The sequence below is a fragment of the Doryrhamphus excisus genome, linkage group LG12 (assembly GCF_037039965.1).
Source record: "Doryrhamphus excisus strain RoL-2023G ecotype Guam linkage group LG12, RoL_Dexc_Guam_v1.1, whole genome shotgun sequence".
NCBI lineage: Eukaryota > Metazoa > Chordata > Actinopteri > Syngnathiformes > Syngnathidae > Doryrhamphus > Doryrhamphus excisus.
The window spans coordinates 19,564,142-19,582,760 of record NC_136368.1 but is presented as its reverse complement, the minus strand read 5'-3'; the positions used below and the strand labels follow the sequence as shown (position 1 = coordinate 19,582,760).

At 37.3% G+C, this 18,619-nt stretch overlaps 1 protein-coding gene across 6 annotated transcripts; it reads left to right on the top strand.

The window, feature by feature from the left end:
* The first annotated feature begins 3,154 nt into the window (after positions 1-3,154).
* On the top strand, positions 3,155-18,154 carry LOC131135419 (muscleblind-like protein 2a). 6 transcript variants are annotated; one of them, XM_058081219.2, is made up of 10 exons: positions 3,156-3,378; positions 7,070-7,658; positions 8,375-8,539; positions 8,649-8,834; positions 9,725-9,970; positions 10,662-10,715; positions 11,033-11,189; positions 12,696-12,731; positions 13,788-13,882; positions 16,006-18,154. In XM_058081219.2, exons 2-10 carry the CDS (start codon positions 7,482-7,484, stop codon positions 16,018-16,020), a joined length of 1,131 nt encoding a protein of 376 aa, XP_057937202.1. In that variant the 5' UTR covers positions 3,156-3,378; positions 7,070-7,481; the 3' UTR covers positions 16,021-18,154. The 6 variants fall into 6 exon arrangements, with proteins under 6 accessions (XP_057937203.1, XP_057937202.1, XP_057937204.1 ...); XM_058081221.2 differs by lacking the exon at positions 10,662-10,715; XM_058081215.2 differs by lacking the exon at positions 13,788-13,882.
* Positions 18,155-18,619: the final 465 nt, after the last annotated feature.

Sequence of the window (18,619 nt, the reverse complement as noted above, 5' to 3'; positions counted from 1 at the left end):
CTTCCTTCCTTTCAGCAGGCTGTGAAAAGTCATTCCCTCACAGATGGCATGATTGTATTATCTCTAATGTTTGACCGTAGGAAGCGTTTAATGACTTGGGGAACACAAATTATATACATATGCACTGCTTTTCTCCAAGTTCTGAGGTTTTATAGTCAGCAGAGTAACTGGCATGCCTGATATTTTAAAAATTGGTGGAAAAACGTGCATTATTATTGTTATTATTATTACTGTTGCCACAGCTACAGCTTTCACTACAGTATTATATGGGCATACAGGCCATTTTTATTCACAATATATATGAAATGCATTAATAACCCAGTCGAAAATAAAATAACTCATGTATAAATAATGTTTTAATTGTCATCAATGTCATTTTTTGTTGATACATTTAAAAATAAATGGAAAAAATATTGTATACATTTAAAAATAAATGGAAAAAAATATTGTATATAAATAAAATAAATCACATTATTATCAGTATAATTAATTTTATAATATAAATATTTGCAAAATTATTATTTGTATGTTTTTTTAAATAGTCCATTTTTATTCACAATATATTATATGCATTAATAACACAGTCAAAAAATAAAATAACTATCATGTATAAATAACGTTGACATTATTTTTTATAATGATTGTTATGTATATTATTTAAAAAAATCCTATCTTTATAATATTTAATTGTCATATATGTCATTTTTAGTTGATACATTTAAAAAGAAATGAAACAAATATGTATATAAATAAAATAAATCACATTATGATCAGTATGATTAATTTTATAATATAAATATTTGCAAAATTATTATTTGTATGTTTTTGAAATGGGCCATTTTTAGTCACAATATATTATATGCATTAATAACAGTCAAAAAATAAAATAACTATCATGTATAAATAATGTCGACATTATTTTTATAATGATTGTTATGTATATTATTTAAAAAATCCTATCTTTATAATATTTAATTGTCATATATGTCATTTTTAGTTGATACATTGAAAAAGAAATGAAACAAATATTGTATATAAATAAAATAAATCACATTATTATCAGTATAATTGATGTTATAATATAAATATTTGCAAAATGATTATTTGTATGTTTTTTAATCAAGTAGTCTATTTTGTAATCTACAACATAGCACAAATCAGCCATGTTCTTTCCCAGTTATAACCGATCCCAATTGCCGGGATGTTAAAATGCAGCACAACAGTGACCTCTGCTGGCTATTATGGAGAATTGCAGCTTAAATGAAATTATAAACGCAACAGATTTTTTTTTTTTTTTTTTTACAGTTCCAATTCTACCCCTTTCTAGTCAGCCCTCGCCATATGTGCTCTCTACATATTATTTAACTCACTTCCTGACCTTGCCAAGGTTTTCAAAAACTGTCAAAAAAAGCAAGTCAGCATTTAAAGCGAAGTGAAGATTTCAGGACATTTGAGAGACGCATGCGCTTGGTATATCCTATGAAGTCCAATCAAAGAGACTGTGATAAACTTTATAATATAATATGGTAATAAAAGCCCCAGGAGGTCAAAGGAATGAACACAACGGTTTGTTTGTGGCTCCGTGTAGTCACGTGACCCCCCCCCCTCCTCACAGAGAACGATTTGCTGACCTTGACATGTGACACTGGATGCTGCAGTTCCTGTTTGCTGAGAAGCAAATCATGATGACAGATCAAATACATACTTTAAAAAGGATTATATGCATTGTTATTTCATTGATTTATTTGTCTGTGAGTCAATTTTGTTTATTTATCAAATTAATTAATTTTTATTTAAAAAAAAAACTTCAAGTGCAAGAGTGTTTTTTTCATTGTATATTATGCATTAAATTCATTTGTATGATTAATGTATTTATTTTTTATTTCTTCTATCAATAATTTAGAATTATTTATACTATATTAAATTCATTTGGATTATTTTATTTAATTATTTTATTATTATTGATTTTCTATTTTTATGCTATATTATCAACGGGATTTTGGATTTATTTACTAATTAATTTTAGTAATGTATTTATTTTCCTTGCGTTTGTTATTTTGTAGAATATATGTAAAATCCACATTCTGGATGACATATTATTTGGATTTATGCAGTTGTTTTAATTACTTTTTAAATTACCAATTGATATATATGAAAGAGGTAATTTATATTATATAGTTTTTAAATTAAATATTTTTTATTATTTAGTTAAATCTATGAATTACATGGATATTATATTAATTCTATAAATGTTATACCATTAAATTGTATCTATTAAATTAATAAAGACTTGTGTAATAACAGTTTATTATATTTAGCATTTGTCATTATGTGAAGTAATGTATTATCAAGTTATTACATTATATTTATATGTTGTTATCAAGACATGACACTAAACACAACAAAAAATAATAATGACAAAGGACCAGGCTTACGTCTATAGTGACGCACATTCAGATTCATTAAATTGTGCATAAAGAGAAAAATATGTTTAACAAATACTTATATATTCATAGGTTCCACTGCTTTACAAGATGCCAATAAAATCACATCCTCTATAGTTCCATTCTGCGTATTTGAATTAGCATCTGTCTCATTTGACCTTGGCAAGACACTGTATGCATTTTCCTCCTAGATTATCTATAACAAGAGCTGACGTTATAATCAACTGCACCATATTAATATTATTCTACTCACTAAAAACAATTTGCTTGTAATGTCAAACGCAGGGTAATGTATTTTTGTTAATTACATGCTAGTGTGTGTGCGCCAAGTTACGTTTCGATGATTGAATGTTAAGAACAATTACAAAGTCATGATGATTAAAATAACAGCGATGAATGATAATCAACTGTTTCATGGATTTATTGCTGTTCCCTTGGTAACAAGAAGGAAACCCTTTGCCCTTCTAGCCTCCTGGCATCGGTGTGGATCCAACTACTTGGCCTTCAGGGAGGGGTGTTTACAGAGTAATATTGTATAATAACATGATTCATTTAACTATTTTGGTTACATATGATACACGACTATATTTAAAGTTTCTGTTAACGTGTTATAGTTTATTTCGATTGCTATAAGTGAATTATTAATGTTATTTAGGTGTCGTACATTTTAATATCCCCCTCCGTGTGACATCACATTGACGACAGCGCAGTAAGCTGTCAATAGCTTGTTGCTCAAATCAGTGTAGTGTCACAAAGTAACAGCTGTTGGGAATCACTTCCTTGCACCTTTATAAAACATTAAGCCGCCATTTATTACACCCACTTGGCTTGTCGGGCGGTCATTTCGGGGCAAAAACGTGTCCGACGTGTCCGAGCCGTCCGTATCTACCCCCACCCCTGCGGCGGGGAGCAGGGGTCCATCCGCGGCGATGAGGTAAGCAACTTCTCGCCCGGCTAACCGGAGCTAGCCGTTAGCATGAAGCTAACGCTGACGTTCATTACATATGCACAGACAGCTAGCTAAAGCAACACGGGCTGCTAATGCTAATGCTAATGCTAATGCTACCGTCACAACACGCCCAATGTTAACAGCAGTGACGTTCAATAACGACTCGCCAGTTGTCTTTGCGACATTATATTCACAAAGTGAGACGTCGTCGATACTTCTGTAAAGATGACATTATTCTCAAATTAACCGTGATTGGGCTTCTTTTTAGTCATGATTCTGTGTCAGTCATAAACACAGGAAATGCAAGCTAGACATGTTTTCATAGAGGTTAAATTGTGTCCACAAGAATGAGTTGTACATTAACTGGTTTGTCTTTTAAGCTAACACCAGTCTACATTTTAGGTTGTCACCCTGAAATTATAATACATGTTTATATATGTCATAAATTGACTTCATGTACTGAATATGCAGTTTTTAAAGCACATAATGCCTTACACGGTTATGACAAAAATGCTAATATGAAGTAAACACATGTGTATTCTACTAGTTACATATTTAGACTTCTGAAGTGTGCATTAAACAAAGCAAACTTTAAAGCTGCTGTATGTCAAAGAGCTATAGCTTTCCAATATACTGCAAGCATTACATCCCGACCTCTTCCTGCTTTGAATATGTAAGCTACGCCCGACCTAACACGCGCTAGTTGCTTGTCTTGTCAGCTAATTCAGGATAGCGATTTGACAAAGTTTAGCTACTAACATTAGCTATCACTGACAACATCATGACTGCACATTTTCCGTTGTTTCTCTTAAGACTGCTATTGCGGTATAGAAATCTACGTGATTACCAAACAGCACAGCAAATTTCATTTTTTAAAGCAGTTTTAATTCATAATTGTGAAAAATATAGTCAGAGCCATGATAAAATCTTAAACTTCAAAGCCGATCACACACACTTGAACAGGATTCATGCCATATTTCAAATATGTATACTTGTAGATTCCTAGTTTCCAGCAGCAAGGCGTTCCGCCATGAAGGAAAGTAAAGTTTTATTCTAAGCCAGCAGTGTTTTGCAGCAATCTGTTCAGCCAGCTTTCACTCTTCACTGTGTGTCCTGTTCTCATTTCCTATTGGCTAATTCCACACTGGGAGGGTCTTCCCGGCAGGAAGGGGGGGAGGCTGGGAATGTTTCAGCCTGGACTTGTAGGGCGCTCTGGTTTCACTGTTGTTGAGAAGGAAATGTTTTGAGTTCTTAGCACAAATAGTTAAAGAGATGAGATCCGTTTTGATTTTTATTATCTTTTGAAGCTCTTTTTGTGGATTGGAAGTGCTGCAGAGAGACAGCACTAAGGTAGGTTGGTTGCTTGGGCTCATTTCCTGACTTGTGTGCCCAAAGGAATGTTCTCTTGTGTGCGATGGGATTTCACGATGGCGTGCGACAGTAAGGTCTTAGTCTGCAATCAGGCAAATCTTAAGCCTTTTTCAGTCTTTATATTTGTTAAACCCTGGTTTCCAGTAGATTACCTTCTTAGAATACACTTTATATGCAACTAATCCAATTTTTTCCAACCTGACTGTCAACTTCCTGTGTGTGCGTGTGTGTGTGTGTCATGGCCAAGTGTACACGACTGTGTATCCTGTCTTGTGTTTGACTAAGCCACATGGTGTTTAAACTTTGTCTTAACCTTCTTTATGTTCTTTATGAACTGAAGGTCGACCGACATGAAGCGTAACTGATTAATTTCCTAGTCGCCAAGTCACTATCAGCATGACGTATCTGCCACTTCCTTTCCTGTCCGACTCATCTCTCTAAAAATCTCGTAGACAGTTGCCTGTGGTTTTTTTTCTTCGTCAAACCTCAGGTTTTTGACCAAACAGCAGCTTTTGATTAACATTTTATCCCATTTTTTTATACACTGTCTAGGTTATTGCGCAGTACAACACATAGTCCGTGTGTCATTCTGCAGAATCGAGTGCCCACACAAAGCACCTTACATGTCGGTGATTGTCTGTCCTTTCATTTTTTTATTGGGTCACTGCAAAATAACCCACCATGGGGCTAAAGAAAATTGTGTCATCAGTTTGACAAAGAAAGTGAAAAATACTATTCAGTTGAACAAAGTACACATATCTCGCTCACCGCCACTTGCCATTATTGCTGTGTGTTTTATACGTAGAAATGATGTTAAATGTTCATTTGTCAATTTCGTTAGTCATGTGTAATTATTTTTGTGTTGCTTTCTGCAGTTAAAACTATAATAACTGTTTATAGTATGTATTTTTGTTAATATTTTCGGGTGTCTGGAGCAGAATAATTGAATTGCTTCTGTTTTTGTACCTTTTTTAGTTTTCGTCGCTGTTAGGGGCTGTTATTTTCTCACCAGGGCAGGGTTTATTCGGGGTGAAAGGTCAATTAACGAGGATGCCTTCATAAGTACAAGTGCATTAAAAATATACTTGTATAAAGGTTGGGCGCTGCAATCGTAGTTTAATTCTTATAATGATGAACCTGATCATTGATTAATCGTGTCTTGACTCATTTGAGCAAAATGGAGTGCTCTCCTTGGCTGCAACAAGCAAAGGAGTTAATGATTCAGTCAGCAAGTTTTCTGCTAAAAGTAGAGCAATGTCATGTTTACTACTACTGTCATGTGCATTTTCTTCTTTTCTGCCCTTACAAAAAGCATTTAATGTTAAATTGTTAAAGAATTTAATGTTAATACATGGAATATTTCCATAGTTTGAGCATAGAAAACCTGTTTATTAATTTCTAAATATGTTTTTACCATTACTAGAGCCCTGTAGACATGACATGTTTTTATCTTCAGACAGTTTCAAACAGTCTCTTCAGTCTTTTTTTTCAGTCACTGATGTATGGAAATTTGTAATGGTTAAATATATATACACACGCATAGTATATGTGTGTATATGCTTTTGTGAGCGAGGGAGCCTGAGGAAAACAGTTTAGCTCAGACTAACATAGCATGTGATCACAGTGGAGCTGTTGTTTAGATAATTACCAATAATGACTTAAGGGTGAAGTCTTAGAACTGTTTTGTTTTTAAATAATGTGCTTGGGGGGGTTTGCCCACAAGCTATTAGGTTAAACTATCTGTTTATAGTTTGATTTTTAATAACTATTTGTCAGTGAGATGTTCAAGAGCTCCACCCTCGGCCATCTCTGTGTTGTAATTTCTATGTTAAACCCCAAATTGTGAATTCCATAGTGAAATTTTGTGAGCTAAAGTGATACAGTGGTTAGCGTGTTGGCTTCATAGTCAGGAGGTTGAGGGTTTGATTCTGCTTTTGGGCATCTCAGGGTGGAGTTTGCGTGTTGTCGGCATGTGTCTGTGGGGTTAAGATTCCAACCAGCAAAATAATTCCACTGGTTTCTGAAGCGAGAGACTTCGGTGATATACGTCATTACGGTAATCGTTAGGACGGAATCACAGCCTCTTTTTTCAGAGCCTCAGACACAGACTAAAGCTTTCTACAACAACGTTTTGTAGAATTGTGATATTTTGTCTGATACTTGAGTGTTTTTTTTACCATTTGTTTTTGTCTTTTGTTACGTTTTTGTCTCTTTTGGAAGTGGCAAAAAGATAAATATTGTGTCTCCTATTAATGTGTTTGCCAAATGTACAAAAAATAAAATGAATGTTTTTTTTGTCTTTCAGCTCACCAGTCTAAAGTGCCTTTGAGAAGAAGTTGGTTGTTTCATGTGGAAAGCCTGTTTTTTTCTTTGAGGCCAACAAAAACATCATAGCTCACCTGGAGGCCGCTACTTTGCACGCCATCAAAGCCGGATAATGGTCTGAAAAAGCAACCAGCCGTGCATAGTTTTTCAAAGAAAAAGCCAATGAGTGGCGGTGTCTGACTAGATGGGTCATCTCCACCTCAGTGACCCTCCATCTGATCCTTCCGCTCCAGCTGATGGAGCACTCATCAGCTTGTTTTAGGAGAGGACTTTGAGCTCACATCCAAATCCTGTGATCTGCCTTCCGCTTTCGGTGCATCAAGATTGTCTTTACAATAATAATAAAAAAAAAAAACATTTAACGAACATTTTATGATTAAAAATCTTTGGACATGGCGTCGCTGAACCTTTCATCAGGAAGAGACACAAAATGGCTAACCCTGGAAGTGTGTCGACAGTTCCAGCGAGGAAATTGTTCACGCAGCGATGAGGAGTGCAAATTTGCTCACCCGCCAAAGAGCTGCCAAGTGGAAAATGGGAGGGTCATCGCCTGCTTTGACTCACTAAAGGTAAGGAAGGATTCTTCAGTTTTGGTTATTGTTGTTGTTGCTGCTGCTGCTAGAAGTTCTGGCTTGTTGTCAGAAGTGTCCCTTTTATCTGTGCTCGCTACGAAGATGTTTTGGTTTGTGCGCATATGGCATCTGCTTGCCATGTGATCCTGCAATGAGCGTCCCGTGACTTTCACAGGAGGCAAGCATCTACCGCTGACCTCACTCTGGATGTATTGTTTGTAACACTGCTCCTGAGGTCACAACCATGAAGAAAAGCCTTATTGATCTTATTGAGAGATGCATTGTTTCATGACCTTCATAAGGGACTTTCCTGTACAGCGTTAGCATTCTAACCCACAAATGGATAAAAAAAAAAAAAAAAAAAAAAGTCTATAACAGGTCTGCCAAACTTGAAGTTTTGTTTAATTGTTTAAACGTTGCAGTTGTCTCCATCCACAAATCAGTTTCAGTTCGAGTTTGTTCTTCACTGTCGGAACAGCAATCATTTACTTGTATGGTGTGAAGCATAAGCCTCCAGTGAGCACTAGAGGGAACTAGACACCAACCACTTCATTGTGATTTGCACACTGATGATGCCACTGTGGAGGAGTGCAGGGATGATTATTCTGTTGATGGAATTTTGCCCAAGAATCTCTGCGCTGAGGGAAAATTGAATTTTATGAGTGTCCCTATCTTAATGTTCATTTTCCACCACCATTGTTCTCTGAACGCAGGGCCGATGCTCTAGAGAAAATTGCAAGTACCTTCATCCGCCTTCGCACTTAAAGACCCAGTTGGAAATAAACGGGCGCAACAATCTCATCCAGCAGAAGACAGCAGCTGCAGTGCTTGCTCAGCAGATGCAGCTCATGATCCCTACAGCTGGTCTCCAGTCTGTGGTAAGCAGCACACACACACACACACACACACACGGATCGCGAGGAGGAGTAGCTATTCCACCCTGTGTTTATCTCCTCACCTCACAACCATCATTTCCCCGCTACGCAGGGTCTTGGCACAAACTCCGGTCTGGGCTACGGTTCTTACTTGACACCCCTGAGCCACGGGATGAGCCTGGTTCCCACAGACATCCTCCCCAGCAGCCAGGTTCTTGTTCAAGGGAGCTCGCCTGTCGCGGTCCAGAGCTCGCCTTCTTCCCCCTCACAGAAGCTCCAGCGCACTGACAAACTGGAGGTACAGCATACCATTACACATTATACATATTATCATATATAAGAATATGAAATAGACCAGGGTTCAATTCCACCCTCGGCCATCTCTATGTGGAGTTTGCATGTTCTCCCCGTGCATGCGTGGGTTTTCTCCGGGTACTCCGGTTTCCTCCCACATTCCAAAAACATGCTAGGTTAATTAGCCACTCCAAATTGTCCATAGGTATGAATGTGAGTGTGAATGGTTGTTTGTCTTTATGTGCCAGGGGAGGATGTGAATAGGTGACCGTATTTTAATCACCAAAAACCAGGTAATGACATATTCAAACATAACTTGCCTTATCATTTCAATACATATATGTGTGTGTACATTGTGTATATACAAAATAAGCAATATTACAGAATAAAGTGACTTGTGAGTGTTTTTATTTTTGCTTTTTCCCAAGTAGCCAGGAGCATATGTAAAAAAAAATGTGCAAAATACATACATACATTATTAACAGTAATTTTATTATTATTATCCCTGGTCTATTATTAGAAAAAAGGACAAATGTGACTATAACCATAGAGCAGGAAATGGAACCTATTGCATACCTCATTCATTCATTTTCTACCGCTTATCCTCACAAGGGTTGCGGGGGGTGCTGGAGCCTATCCCAGCCGTCTTCGGGCGAGAGGCGGGCGGGGTACACCCTGGACTGGTGACCAGCCAATCACAGGGCACATATAGACAAACAACCATTCACACTCACATTCATAACTTATCATGTTTTTGGAATGTGGGAGGAAACCGGAAAAAAAACGAGGAGAACATGCAAACTCCACACAGAGATGTCCGAGTTTGGGACTTTAGAAGAACTATTGGTCAAATTGCTCGTTTTACCATCTGACATTTTGCCGTCATCATTGCAGGTGTGCCGCGAGTTCCAACGGGGAACCTGCGCCCGAGGGGAGACCGACTGCCGCTTCGCCCACCCCAGCGACAGCCCCATGATCGACACCATCGACAACACCGTCACGGTTTGCATGGACTACATCAAGAGTCGCTGCACCCGGGACAAGTGCAAGTATTTTCACCCGCCCGCGCACTTGCAGGCCAAAATTAAGTCCAGTCAACATCAGACGGCTATGACTGCTCAGGCCACAGCTGCAGCCGTGGTAAGGCACTCCCGTCCTTCCTTATCTATCCGTACCGATGAGCTTATTGAACTTATGTTTTAAGGATAGCTATTATTATAGTTATTCATCTGTATATTAAATTCAGGATGCAATTCAAAGTGTTTAACTCAGATGTGATCTTTGTTATGTGTGTTGTTCTCCATAGACCATCTGTGTTTATATTTCAAACCATATTTTTTTGTTTTTCACGTCACTTGTGTTGAAGTTTTCCTGCATGGCTCTTATATAAATATACTTGGGATAACTTTTTATATTTTTCTTCACTAAACATATACAGTATGACACATCTGCTTTTTTTTTTAATAACACAGCTGGACAGATGCTATGTTGTGTCATGATTTTTAGTGCTTTTTTCATCACATTTCCCTCTATATTTATATGAATCCATATTTCCCACAGTATTATTATTATTATTAATAGTGTTGAAAACAAATTGAAATAAGCTACTGATAAATTGCTAATGTTATATATATTATTTAATGGGACATTCGAGTTACTGTGCATGCAAATTGTGTTTTATGTGGTATACTACATTCAGCTTATTTTTGTTTCCCCCTTCTCATCTATGCACAACGCTGTCCCCCATGATGCACCTCTGCTTGCTGTATGTTAATACGCTTGAACCCCATTGGCCCACTGCCATCATGTGCTCGCTGTCCGCTCTTAAAAGACTCAGTCGACTGCCAAAGCAATGAAGCGACCCCTCGAGGCAACTGTAGACCTGGTATTTTCACCTTTTGCTTTGCATGTAGCTAGTCAATGATACTGTAATAACGTTTCGTTCTGTCATTGTGAGCTTCCTGTAGTTCTCATTTGTGTCACATTGGGATCTTAAGAGTTAACATGATACATTATTTCCATTCGTATTTGTATCCTGAAACCATAAGTGCATGCTGTGTAATTAACAGTCACATTTGTTGTCTAGTTGTATTCTTTCACTGTTTTTTTTTTCTCTTTTTCAAGTAGCCACCGTATATTAATTAACAACATGGTTTTCAATGAGTCCTGTTTGTTTCCTCCCCCTTCCCCGAACACTTTCAGGGTTTCCCCCACAGCATCCTACAACCTCTGCCAAAGAGACCAGCTCTGGAGAAGAGCAACTGGGCAAACTCGCTGCTCAACCCCAGTTTGTTGCACTATCAGCAGGCTCTGGCCAACACACAACTGCAGCAGCCCACAGCTGCGTTCTACCCTGCAGGTAATTTATTGTATCTTTGTATGTTCGTAGGTGTTTGGACTTGAGTTTACTTTTCGGGTACTACAGTAAACCTCGGATATATCGGACTCGGATATATCGGAAATTCGCTCACAACGGACAGATAAAAAAGAACCAATTTTTCTGTAATGCATTTCCAATAAAAATTCATTGCATATATCGGATTTTTTATAACGGATTTCGCCTATTTCGGACAAAATCTCCAGTCCCGTTCCAATTTCCCTCGCATATATCGGATGGCCGCATCGTGGCCTTTGATCCATCTTTGATCCATGTTCACAGCCAAAGCTGAAGATTATAACATCTTTGTATGAATTACAGACATGTACATGAGCATGTGCAACGAAATGAAAAAAAAATTTCTCAAATCTGTAGAAATGCCTTCTTGTTGCTATTAGCGAGGTTTAGAAACCAAACGATAAACCTCAGTGCAAACGATAATGACGTCACATGCTATTGAAATGTATGGGAACTTGCCGACTTGTCAATAGCCTGATATAAATCCGAAAACGGACATTTTCCGGTATACGCATATAACGGATTTCGCTTATATCGGACAAAACCAGTGGGAACAACTGAATCCGATATATCCGAGGTTTACTGTAGTAAAGTAACCGAATCTAATACCTTAGTAAAGGGGGCAAACCTATACCATCGTTTCCAGACTATTGAGCGTAAGCCACACCCACTCAATTTAAAGAGCTAAAAAAATTGCTAAAATTGTATATGACATGTCACGAGAATGTGACCATAAATTCTTGCCTATCACTCAGAGTGCCTTCATGTACCCCCAGAGGTACCAGTACTCCCATTTAGGAACCAGCGTTCAATTAAGAACAGTGGTTCTGCATCACTTTGTTACCGCCGGTTCCTAAGTATATATATATATATCTAAGTATATATAAATGTGTATATATATATATGTAAATGTAAATATTTTTGTTGCATTGTGGCATAGATGACACAAAGATAGAACACAAATACCCTGTGTGCCTTTAAAAATCAGTCCCAATGACAGGGGTGTCTTTTGAAAAATGGCTATCGCTGAAGGAGTTAATTAGTACATGTTGCAGTTGCACATAATCTCACATTCGCTGTTGTTCAATGCCGGTGCCTTTTTCAATCAAACGACATCACCACTATTACACAAGCCCGGCGGAGTGACTTTGCTCCTCGGTAATGAACGTAATCAATGAGTGCCCTTCAACCATCATGACTTTGTCGTCTTCTAACAGACGCTGACATTCAGCAGCAGGACGAAGGCTGCTACCTAGCAACATTGTAGTTGACATGGCAACTCCTTATTTGTTGACCACCCGACAGTATTGGCTCTGTACCTGTTGTTGTTTTTTTTTTTTTTTTCTTCTTTCGAGCTCGTAAAATTGAACTAGAAAGACAAGCAATTTTGTTTTGAGTACAGCTCTTGCAATGTTTCAAGCATTTTTATGATATTAAGATGCATTCTTTTGTTTGTCGTTGTGCAAACAGGTTCTCTTTTATGTATGACTCCTGCAAACAGTGTCGGTAAGTCCCATCCCCCTGTCTCACAGTCCACAATATATATTTTGCACCATTACCGTGATCGTTCATTATTGCAATCAGGATGACACACACACACACACACATATCACGTCATTTTATTTCAATGTTGCGATTGCAGTGTTGTTTTGCAACATACATTTATTTGTTGTGATACGGCATTAATGTATTATTAGGTATTACCACAGCTACATAAGTAATACAGTATATATTAATATACACTCACCACTTTGTTAGATACATCTGCACAATGCAGTGACATTTAAAAAAAATGGTAAAACATAATATATATATTCATAATAAAATAATATGAATTAAATATGTTAGCAGCTAGGAGACCAGGGTTCAATTCCACCCTCGGCCATCTCTGTGTGGAGTTTGCATGTTCTCCCTCGTGCATGCGTGGGGTTTCTCCGGGTACTCCGGTTTCCTCCCACATTCCAAAAAAAACCAAACATGCTAGGTTAATTAGCAACTCCAAATTGTCCATAGGTATGAATGTGAGTGTGAATGGTTGTTTGTCTATATGTGCCCTGTGATTGGCTGGCCACCAGTCCAGGGTGTACCCTGCCTCTCGCCCAAAGGCAGCTGGGGTAGGCTCCAGCAACCCCCGCGATCCTCGTGAGGAAAAGCGGTAGAAAATGAATGAATGAAAAATATACATTTTAAAATCAAAGTATGATTTGTTCCACGAACGCGGTGAGTGTATTTATGAGATTTGACAACAGATAAAGTTGAGTGTGTTATTTTTGAAAAAGCTGTGCTAATACTTAGCGGTGTTGCTGTACATGTCATCGCTTCTGGGATGTCATACGTCTTAATTGTACGTACTTCTTATCAGCCCTCCCCTGATATATCTTCCCCTCTGCCTTGCTTCGCTGCATAATCTCATGCCAGCTGCAAGTCTATCTAACCCAGTGATGCTTAGCCACTAACGTCATTTTGTATTAGCCTGGCAATAGACACAAAACACCTCGCTATGGTTATCGTAATGCTCCACCTGCCTTCTCATTGCTTTCATGGTTCCCCTTCCTGAACAAGTCCCCATGATGTACAGTGCTACGCCTGCTAGTGTCTCTGCAGCAACTTCTCCCGCCACAAGTGTCCCCTACGCAGCAACAGCACCAACCAATCAGGTTTGCTCCTTTTTTGTTTTTGTTTTTTTTTTTGTTTTTTTCTTTAAGGCTTTTAGTCGAGACAACCTTGTGCTTTTTAAATCGACGGAGTCGCTTCGTGTCCCTGCTTGCATCGGCTGTCATTGAGCTTCATGTGCCTTCGACTGGCTACTAGGACAGGCTACACTTGTAGAGAACACTTTCACGTCTGCAAATACTTCTGTGTCAATGATTTCCGCATGCCTTTTTTTTTTGCTCTTCTCAATGTCTTTGTCATTACATAGAATACAGTACTTCCACAAATGTGTTCTCAGGTAGCAAGGTCGTGCAATATGAATTTCAATATATAGTAAATATTTGTACAATTTGGAAATATATGGAAGTGTGGCACAGCACAAGTCTAAAGGATTACCCCCGTAAGTGTGTTGTTCTGCTTTTTTTTTTTTTTTTTTTTGTGAGGCCACTACACAAAAGTATCAGTTGTGGCAAAGAGGGACAAGTGTGATGATAACCATAGAAAAGAAACAAGAAAATAGCACATACTGTTCTCTCTTCAATGCTTAGCACATTGTGGCTACAAAGTCTATATCAGAGTTGGAATTGGCAGCTAAGTAAGCTGCGTTTAGTTTTAATGTGAAGAGACTCACCTCCCAGACACGTGAAGTAGTCATTCGCCATGACATCGTATCATTTTCACGTTTACATTGGTTCGCACGGGAGGCCATGTCGGTTTAATTGGCGACTCTAAATTGTCCATAGGGATGAATGGGATTGAGAAAAGTTGTTTGTGCCCTGCGATTGGCTGTCTACCAGTTCAGGGTGCACCCCGCCTCCCTCCCAATGTCAGCTGGGATAGGCTCCAGCATACCGGCATTGGAAATGAATTCATGTTTATACTGACAGCTAAGATAAAAAGTCCCGATATGAACTCCACTGACAGCTACGGCTTTTAGAAATGTCTTTAAACACAACACCTACATTAAAATTACTTTTTACTATAAATTTATTAAAAAGTGTTGATCAAAATAAAATTTATATTCATATAACCTGTACATTTTTTTATAAAAACCTTTACCCTGGAACACATTATATCACTTTACATTATTTGTTATGGAAACATTTTCTAAAAACATAGGAACCTTGGTTTGCGTCATGAAACCGTTCTCTAACCAAAACACTCTCTCACCGAATCAATTTTTTTCACAAAAAGCAATGTAAATCTAAAGAATCTGTTCCAGAAAGACAAAAATGTTAACACAAAACACATTAGCTTGGTTTCCGATGATAGTTTTACATGCAGATAAAAATTACAATCTGCATGTAAAAGTTGAAATCTGAAGTACTGTCCATCATCATTCAATATGCTGGCTCCATATGGCAGTATATGACGAGAGAACTGGACACTAGCAACATTTCATCTGGTCACTTCTTTGTCATTTTACAAATTTACTTGTAATGGAAACATTTTCTAAAAACAGGGGAACCTTGGTTTGTGTCATGAATCCGTTCTCTAACCAAAACACACTCTCACCGAATCAATTTTTTTCACAAAAAGCAATGTAAATCTAAAGAATCTGTTCCAGAAAGCCAAAGATTTTAACACAAGCAGATAACAATTTGAATCTGCATGTGCAAGTTGAAATCTGTCCATCATCATTCAATATGCTGGCTCCATATGGCAATATATGACGAGAGAACTGGACACCAGCAACATTTCATCTGGTCACTTCTTTGTCATTTTACTAATTTACTTGGTATGGAAACATTTTCTCAAAACAGGGGAACCTTGGTTTGCATCATGAATTCGTTCTCTAACCAAAACACACTCTCACCGAATCAATTTTTTTCGATATGGCAATATATGATGAGAGAACTAGACACTAACAACATTTAATCTGGTCACTTCTTTGTCATTTTACAAATTTACTTGTTATGGAAACATTTTCTCAAAACAGGGGAACCTTGGTTTGCGTCATGAAACCGTTCTCTAACCAAAACACACTCTCACCGAATAAATTTTTTTCGATATGGCAATATATGATGAGAGAACTGGACACCAGCAACATTTCATCTGGTCACTTCTTTGTCATTTTACAAATTTACTTCTTTTTGTCTCCCGCCCTCCCCGCCCCGCCCCGAAACAGATCATTCTGAAGTAACCACCACAAACAGAACACAGTGCCACAGTGCTGCAGTCCAACAACGGCAACCCGTGTGTACATACGGTGTTCACGGCGCACGTCACCTGCAACCAGCATGCTGAATGCATCACCAGTCAATAGGATGGAGTCATCAACGACATACAGTAGCTCATTTTTTGAATCGTAAGTGGCACCTGTAAAGTTGTTGTAATAAGCATCATATTTATTCCCCCATAGCAATTGGGAAAAAAAATATGCAGAAATACAGTAACTCAAACATAGGCAATGTACTGGAATATATAAACATACTATACTAACAGATATCGGTACAAACATAAATGTTATTTCTTGACATTCTGACGATGTAAATAGTCAAATCAGATGTGTGTCTACATGGTATGGTGGCCATGTGTTCTACTTTCTTGAATGCATCACACAAACAAATGTAATGATTGTTTTTAACCTTATGCCAGATTCAAATTATTTTAAAGAAACAAGCTAAAAGCACTTATATTTCAACTTATATCCACTTTCTTGGAGATGAAGTCCCGCAGGACTAAGGCCCCCGAAGCGTGCGGCAGTGCTCCCCCACCTGGTGTGCCTTTGCATTGCATAGAAAGTTTGTTTGCTGACATCAAAATTGTAGGACCCCACTCGAAGGGTCTCTCTCTTTCTCTGCTAGTGGACAAAGATTCAACATATATATTTCCCTCTTGGTTACAGACAAAAATAAGCTTTTTAGTCTATAAATGAACGTGACGGGCAGTGAAGTGTGACCACGGTGTGGAACCGTTAGTCTAACCGTTCCATCGCTGTCTTTATTTGAATGTTACAAGTGCCTAAAGAGTTGTCATTTTCAAGAGGCTTCAGATGATCTCGCCCTGTTGAATCTATTTAAATCGGATGTAGAAAGACGTCTTAAATGCTTTTGTGAAGACTTTCATGATTATTTCTTATTTATGTACCCTCATTATTAGCCATTCTTTTATTTTTATTGTATTTCCTATTTAAGATGAGTTTGTAGTTTTTCCTCCCCAGAAATGTTTCTTAATAGTCGAACGTGACGATAATTAGAATTTAAGGAAGAACGTGAAGTGTAGTACAGGGACATTGTATACATTCTGTTAACCAATTGAAACATTTATTTGTGTCACTGACTGAGCATGTTTTGAGTCATTCAGGAAATCTTACTTACAAAGTTATCTTTTATTTCCTCTCCATAATTTCCTATTTTTTATTGTGGATTTTATTGTTGCTGTCTGTCTGTATGTAACATTAACTAAAGAACACACTAAAACATATTTACTCCTTGAATGTAACTTCTTAAAGGTGACTTTTTTTTGTTGAGATTTCTCCCTAAGTGAGGGAAGTGATCTCACTGCCTACATAAAAGTCGTCATTGGTGTTCAGGATGTCGGAGCTCCAAGCAAGACTGTAGAATTGTTGACGTAACAAAAAGTGCATTGTATGTGGGGAAAAAAAAAAGTCCTTATCTTGTTAAGAGTCATAATTGTTCCTCTGTCTCTTGTTGCAGTGATGGAAAAAAAAAACAAAAAAACGTTAGATTGTATTGTCACATATTTCACTTTACGTTACAAGGTTGGACACAGTTCAGTGCATCATATGTGAATTTTCATTTTGATAGTAGTGATGTCTTTTTCTTAACCTACTGCAGTAAATAATCCACCAAACTTTTCAGATTTCAGGTTTATTTTTAAGAAATGCTACCAAAAATCCTAATTTTACTTGCCCAGACACAAAAAAAAAAAACAAAACAGAATGTTCTGTGTGACTGACTGATGGGAAACATTTCCTTTTAAGCACTTTCACAGCAGTCAAGATGCTTTTTTGTCATCTTCGCCTTAGTCTTCATCAAATGCTGGTAATTGCATTTAATTCCAAATCAAAGAATAGTGTGGGGATAATGATGCACTGATGATGATGATGATGATGATGATGATGATGTCATACTGCTATCAATAGTCACATTAATATTAATGTTGATGAAGGGGCCAGTGTCATCTGCAGCTTTTAACACCGGACCTAACTTTAAAAAATTCATTCTCTCATAATAATTGATCTTAATTTACTGTGTGTAATGATCCATTTCATGTGACTAGTGATTTCTAAATTCTATTTAAAAAAAAAACAATATTGTCAATAAACACTGTCAAGTAAAGACAATGCTGTCATCTACTGTGTTTTTTTTTGTTTTAACATTTTACCTTCAAATACTGTAATGGCTTTTATTTTGTTTCATATACTTTCAAATATGGTTTTTTTTTACTCAATTATTCAACTTTTTCATTCAGAATAGTTAGGTATACACTTGGCACAGCAAATACAATCACCATGCTGAGAAGTGTTTCTAATAATTTGTAGTTAAAACATTTAAAATACAACAAAAACTACAGTAAATTCGGGCAGTGTCAATCTCTTTCAAATATTTTAAAAACAAATATAATATTTTTCTTGCTTGTGATTCATTAGATTGTGCTGATGTACCCAATGAGCGTATTTGTAAATAAATAAATACACCATTCTCAAATTTGGGTAGGCAACGACAATGCAGTGTTACCATAGCAACAACATCCGGCTCTTTCTCCTCCTCTTGGAT

Coding starts and splice junctions, on each gene's coding strand:
- LOC131135419 (XM_058081215.2), top strand. CDS start 7,482: ATGGCGTCGCTGAACCTTTCATCAGGAAGAGACACAAAATGGCTAACC. Junction 8,540..8,648: donor CAGCTGGTCTCCAGTCTGTG/GTAAGCAGCACA, acceptor CCCGCTACGCAG/GGTCTTGGCACAAACTCCGG. Junction 8,835..9,724: donor AGCGCACTGACAAACTGGAG/GTACAGCATACC, acceptor TCATCATTGCAG/GTGTGCCGCGAGTTCCAACG.